General features: G+C 40.6%; 1 protein-coding gene across 1 annotated transcript; it reads right to left on the bottom strand.

Moving 5' to 3' along the window:
- Positions 1 to 3,352: 3,352 nt before the first annotated feature.
- Positions 3,353 to 6,591, bottom strand: LOC147603104 (GDP-mannose 3,5-epimerase 2-like). The gene is made up of 6 exons (XM_086797058.1): positions 5,992 to 6,591; positions 5,156 to 5,249; positions 4,945 to 5,074; positions 4,631 to 4,763; positions 4,286 to 4,493; positions 3,353 to 3,798 (listed from the first exon to the last, which is right to left on the bottom strand). Exons 1-6 carry the CDS (start codon positions 6,405 to 6,407, stop codon positions 3,637 to 3,639), a joined length of 1,143 nt encoding a protein of 380 aa, XP_086653184.1. The 5' UTR covers positions 6,408 to 6,591; the 3' UTR covers positions 3,353 to 3,636.
- Between the last annotated feature and the right edge of the window lie 3,135 nt (positions 6,592 to 9,726).

Below are 9,726 nucleotides of genomic sequence, written 5' to 3'. Positions count from 1 at the left end.
CAGTCTTGATTGGATGCTATAGCACAGGTGGGTAGAGGCTTAAGATACTCACCAGCACCTACTACTCCATAATATTAAAACATATAATCCTTATGGTATCCTAAAACTTTTTGATCTCATTTGTGCACATCTCCAAAACTTGTTAACATCACTATAGTGTCTATGATTTTGACCAAGGGTAGATTAAATACCCCTCATTTCCTAAGGAAGAGGACTTACATGCACTTCATGATTTCTTTATCACTAAAAAACCACAACCACCTTCTGATGATGGGGATACAGATAGAAGAGAATAAGAAGAGGACAACACCTACCCGTGTCTAGTCCCATACATCTTACTTATCTAATATGATAATAAAAATAAGGGTGATACTAACGCACCACTAACTGAGAGTGATTTTTCATCTTCTTCTTTTGATTTTCCAACTAATAATCTTGACCACCCCGAGGAACCCCTGGATAGCCAGCCAGAGGCCGAGGCTCCCACTCAACATTGAGGTCATGATGCCAGCGGGTTCCAACCTCGACTCCATCTCGGATCTCCCAACCCTAGAATATGAGAAACTCATCATGAGCGGGAATCTTTTACTCAAGCCTCATCTTATGCACCAAGTCCTCTTGTTGTTGCAGATCACTCCTTTGACCCCATCACCCTAATACAGGGGGCACAGGCTTATGCAACATGAGCACAACCTATAAATGTACCATACCCTTTAGTGGGAGATATGCCACAAAAGCACGAGAGCTGGGGCAATTGGATCACCTTGAGACAGTATGGTCAAATGTGGCAAAAGGCTCAAGGCTCTCCGACTCGTGACTTGCTGATTTTCTCGAGATTCATATCATCACATTCATGATCATCCATGCTTACACAAGCAATGGAAGTGGGAGCATTCAATAGAGTCATGGCGGGGAGGCTATGAAGAAATTCAAGCAGATGTTGATGTGGCCAAGTTGCAATGGACTACTTTGGTATCTAGCCAGCCTAGAGATTGCCATTCCTAGCCATAAAGGAATATGCTGACATATATAGAGCATCTCCACAACACCTTCGTATTGACCCATTGTATATGCCAATCAAGCAAAGGTTTACTACAAGGGAATTCCAGGAAAGGTGGGCTGGTGATTCCCATTTCATTTACAACTTTCCCTTCTTCAAGCGTAACCTTTCGATACTCTCAACAAACGACAGTTCATGTTCAACATAATACAAGCATGGAATGTGATCCTCGATCCAGCAATAGTGACCATTATGCGGTTCTTCAAGTTAATTAGTCTTCCTATTAATATCCAGGGCAATGCAACCATAAGGGAATGCGCTTTGACCTCAACAAAGAACCTCTTGACAGTGGAATCACGTGTTACTACCATTGGCTACACTATCTTCCCTTTTACATGCATACCACTTTCAAAGATATGACATACCACTTTCAAAGATATGATTGATACCAATTTATGGAGGTCGCTCTATTTTCTTTGCCGAATCCTTCGTGTCCTCCAGAAAAGAAAGAGCGGTTACAAAGAGTATCTCCAATTCAGGCCCTGTGGTGGTAATAGATTCTGAGGACAGAATCTCTATTAGGTAGGAAGGGATGTTAACCCCACTTTGAGGTTAACCTAGCATCTCTCCGTTACATAAGAGAGAGAACACTAAGTGTCATAAAACGACACTATAAACGTTGTATTATGAGAATAGCTGGCAATGCCATAAATCTATGTATCTTATAATCATTTAGTTCACCTTTCATTTAAGTTTTGGGCACTAGTGTAGCTTGAAACAGTGTTCACATTGGGTTGGCCATAGCTTAAAAATGGTCTAGGGCCACTATTTCCAATCTTAAGTATATACATGGAGTTATGAATTTCTTATCTAGCATGAAGTGCAAGGGTAAGGACACTTTATAAAGTCGAGCATTGTCTTACAAAAAGATAGATTTCCATTACATGGCGAAACCCATGTTAATCACCGACGAAGTGGTTTAACAACCCCCTAGCTAATGGTGACCACATCATTACCATTAGGTGAGGACGGACAAACCACATGTTAATTGAGAAAGTGGTTAATATACCCCCATTCCTAATAGTGCCCACATCATCACATCCCCAAGCTCGTGGTAGTGAAGATGTTACTGGTTCTCGAGAGATGTGGATAGTCAAAGATACAGTCAATGACGAGACCAATCTACCACACGCTTTGGAGCTTGTTGGGGATAGAATTCAATTGGTCCTTGAAGTAAGAAGCTTGTTGAGACTGCATGGTGTAGTGTTGGTATAGTAAGAAGGCAAGCAAAAGAAGTCGTAGGAACTTAGTGCCATCAATTCTCATGAAAATATTGCTCTTTCTCCTCTCATGGGATTTTTGAAGTAAGATGATCTCTATTTAACAATCATGATGCATTTCTCTCTCATAAGGATGTTCTCTATTTCTCCTTTCATAGGACTTCTCAAGTAAGATAATCTCTATTAACAATGATGATACATTCGTCTTTTTACGCATTAGTATAAACTATGACGATTAGTATCACATAGTTTGAATATATTTTGCTCTGTGTACTTACTTTTTTTCCATTTGTAGGGTCTTAATGCCATCCATGATCATATAGATGTTAGCTCATTCTCTTCTCATGGGACTCTTCGAGTAAAACCACCTCTATTAAGAATGATATACTCCTTTTCATGTATAAGTACATGAGGATCGATGTCTTGTATAGTATTTGTTTGTGTTTTCTAGGTTGTGAAAAAGTTGAGGATAAGAGAATCCTCAAAGTTTAAAAATTAGATTATTTCAATTACTATAAAATAAAATCTTCCTTTATATTTTATTATTGTTACCAAGATTTCAATGTTGAATAAGTATGAAATTCTCTACTCTATTAAATGTACAATGGAGATAAATTCATATTTAATGCAAGTTAAATTTGTATAATCAATTTTTTAAATTTAATTCATGTTATTTCTTCTTAATATCTAAGTGAAGAATTTTTTTTTGGAAACAATAGTTATATATATATATATATATATATTTCCAACAACCAATCCTTCAGCAAGTTACAAAATCATATCCACAAAACTCTATGCCCTGCTTTACAAGTGTAGCGAGCCATGGAAGTGTAGTGATGACAAAGTTACCTACAATTAAAGCACATAATTCATAGATTCTTGTATTTTTTTCCCTTTTCTTGAGATGTGTAAAGGCTAGACAATAGACAAGAAGTTTACCTACTGAATAATAGATAAGATGAATGTTTTAGACTAGCTACTATCTCCAAAAGGAGACTCTTCCACCCTATTCCCACGACCAAGTGAACATGACCTACTAGGAAGCATTTAATGTGTGCCATATAACTTGGCCTTTGGAAACGTAACTGTGCGTACCATTTCCCTTTCAAAGTGCATTGTCCACATCCTTAATATATGCTCTAATAATACCCCACAACTAGCAAGCAAGCATACTCAAAGTGATGAAACAGACATTTGGGGGAGGTGAAATTTTAATTTTCTAATCAACTGAAGAAGAGCCTCAGGGATGCCTTAATGTATTAAGGACTCGTGGAACAGAAACCAAAATGCAGCCTCGGTATACATTTCTTTTTTTCCCCCAAAATGATTTAAGCTGAATCATAGGATGGATGTCATTCACAGCCCCTCATTGCCATCTGCTGCACGAAGTGAACCCAGTTGAACAGGTGCTTGGGTCTGCACCACCTTTGAGGAAGAGTAGGCTGCCAAGTTTATGCCCTGAGCCTTCTCCTTCTCAATCTGCTCTTTAATCCAGAAGTAAGTAATCCTCAGGCCATCCTGTGGAAAATATAAGCACCAAGTTGTGAGATAGCAAACCCACAATTTTTCATGGAAACCAGTGTCTATTGTTCACTACTTTTACTGCATTTCTATGGACTTTTCTACACAAACCCCTCTACTGCCATTGTTCGCTAAACCAAAGTTCAGTTGAGATTCAGATGCACTACTATTAAGTTGAGATTTCAAAGGGAACTTTTCATGAAAACCCGTGCCTATTGTTCACTTCTATTACTGTATTTTTATCAACTTTTCGACACAAACCCCTCTTACTGCCATTCTTCTCTAAACTAAAGTTTAGTTGAGATTCAGCTGCACTACTTCTAAGATGGGATTCCCAGGCACTACTATTTGAGCCAACTGTACCTATTATCCTTAAACCCCTCATCAAGCTATTTACATATTAGTGAGATGGGAGGCCATGTGGCATGCACATGTGAATCCGTGAAAGTAAAATTCAAGACGAGACCTTGGCTTTATCTCTCACCTTCAGTTTCATAGATGGGGCCCAGCCCAGCTTTTCCTTGATCAACGTGTTGTCGGAATTGCGGCCTCTGACACCCTCTGGGCCTGGAATGTGATGGATAGGCAGCTTCTTGTCTTCAAAGCTCAAGACAATCTCAGCCATTTCATTCATACTCACCATCTCATCACTACCAATATTCACAGGCTCTCTAAAGTCTGATTTGGTCAGCCTGAAAAACATTGCAAGCACACATCAAGCTCAATTTATATAACAGAGAAGGTGATCAACTGATATCAAGTCACAAAAGCCATGAAGACACAATAGTAGTCAGATTAATCCTGCACACAATCTTTCTGGGTAACTTACCTCAGAACACCTTCAACACATTCATCTATGAATGTGAACGACCTTGTCTGTATCCCATCACCCCACATTTCAAATCGATCCACAGAGGTAAGAGCCTTTCTGCAGAAAGCAGCAGGGGCCTTTTCACGCCCACCTGTAAAAGAGACATGGTTTAGCATATACACAAACAAAAACATGTGCAATTACTCAGTGATCCAGTCGCTTGACAAAGACGCACAAAAAGGATGATTCGTCAACTCCCTCAGGGCATACATATCAAGTTCATGTCCCTAAGTCCCCATGCATGCAACCAAGGACAGAAAATGTACACGTACCTTTCCAAGTACCAAAAGGGCCGTAAATGTTGTGGAAACGACCAATTCGGCATTCAATCCCAAAATCTTTAGTGTAGTGTTTGCACAATTCCTCAGAAGCCAACTTCTCCAAACCATATGCATCTTGAGGCTGCAATAGGAATAGCCCACTTTTAGAGCCTTTGATTCTGCATAAAAGAAAACCTCTGTGTGCACGAGATAATTTACCCACCTCAGCAGGCCATGCATCTGACTCCTTCAAACTGACATTAGTTTCCAGCTGCTTAAACTCTGGGTAAATGCACGCACTGGACGCATAGAAGAACCTGCTCAACTCAGCAAAGCAAGAGAGTAAGACCAGTGTTCCAAGTTGTCATGATTGACTTCTCACTATGAAAAAAAGGCAAAGCGTTCAGTATTATTTCAGATGTGAGACAAATCTATCCCTGGCTGTGTGGTCCAGTTTGTAAGGGCTTTGAATCTCTAGACAGGTGCCCGAGTTCAAGCCCCCCCGACTGCCGTTGCTGGACACCATGTTGCCATGACTAAATAAATGCATTTAAAAATATATAGGCAAACTCTCAATAACTTCATAGTAACTGATGTATCGACCTGGCCTGTCAATCGGTAGGAACTTGAACCCTAGCCCCAGCTGCCGCAGTGGGACGTAAAATTAAAAAAAGCCACCATACCAACGGTGAAATACAGAGAAAAAGCTTTGAGATGAACTAATAGCGACCACCATGCATGGGCATGCAGGTGCATGTGGGAGATGAGAAATTCTTGATCTTCAGCATGACATGCATTCAAAATCACGTACATACAGTTTCATTCTAGCTATAGGGGTGAGCTTCAAGACTTGCCTCATCCACATCAAAGAGTCGAAAGACTGTGAGAGAACAGGGAGACAGGCGTGGACTAGAGATGGAAAGCTGGAGGCTGTAAGATCATCACATCAAAATACAGATCCACAAGCGCACTGAATTTTTTGAAAGGAAGAGAAAAAACCACAGCAAACACCTCATCCCATGTGATAGTCAGGATAGAGGAGCACAAGAACAAGCTCACCTCTTGACGCCGTTGATGCGAGACGCCTCCAGCATGTTGAAACTGATCATGGTGTTGTTGTACATGATGACTGAGTGGTTGGACTGGATGAACCCCATGCCGCCCATGTCGGCGGCGAGGTTGAATATATGGTCGACGCCTTTGGAGACGGCGAGGCAGTTGTCCATGACACGGAGGTCCACCAAATGGAACTCATCACAGAACATGTCCTCCTGCATGTGCTCGTTCTTCTTCCAATCAGAGGCGATGATGTAGTGGCCTTCACTCTTGAGGCGGCGGGCGATGTGGGAGGCGATGAAGCCACCGGCGCCTGTGATGGAGATGCGAAGCGGGGAGTCGGGCCAGTAGGGCTCACGCTCGAGCTCTTCATAGGTGTAATCTCCGTAGCGAGCAACAGGAAGCCCGTTGGGTGCCATAGCTCTCTGCTTGCTTGGTGGTGGTGGTGGTGGAGGGGCGGGGGGGGAAAGGAAGGAGCTGCAGTAGGCTTTTTGTGAAAAAGGAGAGGAGAGGAGAGGAGAGGGGACAGTTGAGAGGATCGAGGGGGTTGTCTAAAGATGGGTAGCGTACGTGCGCCACTCTCCGTATAGCAGACCATTTTTTGACAGTGATCTATGAAACTTTTTTTTGATGAGGTAAATAAGCAACCGAAATGTTTTCTTTTTGTGCATTTATTAATTAATCCATCTTGCATTTGTTTTATAATTTGTAGTTTGAAAAAATAGTGTTTTTATATCTTTAAAAAATCCAAGAAAAGGCAGATTTTCCATGCCTCGTGTCTTCTTCCCCTTCGCATGCATTGAGATGGAGATTTGCCACGCCTCGTGTCTTCTTCCCCTTTGCATGCATCGAGATGTCCATCTCACCACATGCCTGTCTCTCCCTCAGTAGTAGCAGCTCTCTCTCTGTCTCCCCCTCCACTTCACCCCCCCTCACACTGTCGCATTGTCTTATTTATAACACTTCAAGGGGGCTAGAAAAATCCCTAGAAAAATCTCAAACAGTCTGCGTTGGCCCCACAATTGTTACTATTCTGAAATTTAGAGCACGCTTTATCCATGAACAAGTTACACATTTTTTATTGTTGGCATCAACATAGATAGTGAAACTAAAATGGTAAAATATTTTGCAGGTTTGAAATAGAAATGTGGACCCTAGCTCAACTCACAAGTTGAATTCTAAGACATCTAACCCCATACCTGGATATTGAAATCCTCAAAAAACCAATTTTGACCCCATACCTGGATATTGAAATCCTCAAAAAACCAATTTTAACCCTAAACAAGCCTTTAAAAGGCCTCCAAATTGTCTTTTTTTGGGGGGGGAACATAGAATATTTACAATAAGAACTTAATAGCAGTTATATACAAGATTATTTGTACAGCTTCCTTTTCCCCTGAGATTCATCCCACCTTTTCACTATTCAATAAGTTGCATATTAGATCACCTCTCTCATCCTCCCAAACAAAAGAACATGGTAGCTTAACAGGCTGTAAGAAAAGAATCAAAAGTACAACCTTTTGGCATTTGTTCCTTCATACACTCTCCTTTAGTCCATACCTTCACCCACTGGTCTCCTGCCCAAGGGGTTCTCAATGAAAGTTACAAAGGTGTATCGGTTGCTTCTCCTTCAAATATCATCTCTTAGTCTTTAGCCCAAACTTGCGAGGTCTTACCTTCAAATCCAACCTCGTATAGCCCTGCCACGTAACAATATTTGTTAGGAAACCCTAGTATATACAAGTATCTCCTAGAGAGGAGTCCGAATCGTCATTTTAAAACAGGTAGAGTGAATGAGGGACACAATACAATACCAATCTACCAGCATTATGTTACTCCCTTCACATCATGATTCAAATTTTAGAGGGACGCTACTAGGCTATGTTACACCTCATGAGTCCTAAATTACGAAATGTGGGCTCCATTAGATCAAATGAGAAAAAGGGACAAAGAGAACTGATGCTATGAAAGTGCCAAAAAGAACTGTGACCCTTCCTGTTTGAGAGACAAAGGTGGCACTTCTTGCATTTCTTCCTAGCAAGCCAATAGAGAGAGATTGAGTGGCGAGATAGGAAGAAAGAGACCTCAAAGACGAATAGAGGAGGGATCAACAAGAGAGGAGCCGATCTATGTGGTCAATGTCGTCCTTCACTTCTAGCATCTTCTACAGTGATGCGAGAGGGGCATGGAAGATTGTCATCACCTAGTGTTAGCTTCCATGTTTCGCTAAAGAATTTATTGAACTAAAATGGCCATTTGAAGCCTTTGAAAAAATTATACTGCGTAGGATCTACTTGTCGCCTGTAATTAATTATTTGAAACAAACATTTGTTCTATACACTAAGGTTTCGACCTCATTATCTCTCCCATTCATCTTACCCCTCCTAGGAACACAATCTGTCACCCCTACCCCTTGGTTGTCTCCACATAGACACTCCACATAGATGTCGCAACAGTCAAGAGGTGTGAGGAAGCACACACAACCTTGTTGCTCTTTTTTGCATGTCCATAGCATGGGCATATGTTGTCAACCTTACTTTAAAAAGTTGTAACTTGGTCGGGCACCCTTTACACATAGCCAAATACCCTAGGAAAGTGGGGGGCAATGGTGCCCTTGTGTGAAAATGGTAACTTCGTGTTGTGATCGGTCCTTCCCAACGTGCCATCCATTTCCAGCCACTATTTGCTTCCCAGAATCCCCTTTTTCTAGGCTCTACGTGGCATCCTTGTCAGCATGGGCATGAAGTGCATTCTTTTCTATTTGTAAAGGGTGAGTACCAAAAATTTGACTTCGAGGTTTTCGATTGGCTATTCGAATAAAAAAGTAGGGCCTGGCTTTCTCTATGTAAAAAGGGCCTAAATTAAAAGATTTTGTTAAAATTCATGCTAAGATGGGATGTGTATCTCAAACGTCAGGGGAAAAGGCAATGAAGAAGTAATATTCTTTTAAAGTTATTGAGGATAAAAGAAAAACAAAAAACCTTCAAATCATTTTAGTGGTGGAGAGTGAGGGGTCTCTTCAATTTATATCAACTTTACTGTGCGTATATAGAGATTTGCCGAAAACGTGTAACACTATTGATGCCATATGTTGTAGCTATACTATCTTTGTGCGGTGCAACATCACTAAATGCACATAGAAAATATATTTTGAAACAAGAAGCACCAAACAAGAGATCTAACACACTCAGCTTGACGACCTATTTTCTCATCTTAACTTCAACATCATCCCCTCTTGTATATGGTGTAGAATTTTCATTGCCAGAAGATCTCAAAGGAAATTACACAAGGCAACAAAGTATCTTATTTGGCTTGAGCACGAGAACCCATCATGCTATTTGGTTAACAACCAAGGAGGCCAATGCAATAGAGCATATTTTTTAAGTCAAAAAATGAAAGAAGTGATGCTTTGGACTTACATAAAGAAATGAAGACAAGCTTATCTTTATTTACCATCAAGGAGTATCCTTGATGCTTTAAATCATGTGTGTTTTGCTATCCTTTTTGGACAATACTAGTGTAACACCACCACTTTCTTTATTACTTGAATTTTGCTATCATGTTCTTCCAATAGTACTACAGCAAAAAGGGCCACGAGCACTTTCATTTTAGACCATTATGCTTGAAGTGTTTTATCCTTTGTGCAAAAGCACAAGTCAAAAAGCTTCCATTTCTTTTGTCTCATAGAGAAACAAAGGTAGGCTAGAAAAACCACAAGTCAAAAAGCTTCCATTTCTT

Source organism: Cibotium barometz, chromosome 65, assembly GCF_041138505.1.
Source record: "Cibotium barometz isolate CiBa-2024 chromosome 65, ASM4113850v1, whole genome shotgun sequence".
In the NCBI taxonomy this organism is placed as follows: domain Eukaryota; kingdom Viridiplantae; phylum Streptophyta; class Polypodiopsida; order Cyatheales; family Cibotiaceae; genus Cibotium; species Cibotium barometz.
Note: the sequence above shows the minus strand (reverse complement) of the source record. Positions and strands in the feature narration are given on the sequence as shown.

Excerpts from the sequence above, each read along its gene's own strand:
- LOC147603104 (XM_086797058.1), bottom strand. The coding sequence starts at position 6,407 with ATGGCACCCAACGGGCTTCCTGTTGCTCGCTACGGAGATTACACCTAT. Across the intron at positions 4,764-4,944 it reads CCCTTTTGGTACTTGGAAAG|GTGGGCGTGAAAAGGCCCCT; the intron begins GTACGTGTACAT and ends TCTCTTTTACAG. Across the intron at positions 4,494-4,630 it reads TGTGTTGAAGGTGTTCTGAG|GCTGACCAAATCAGACTTTA; the intron begins GTAAGTTACCCA and ends AATGTTTTTCAG.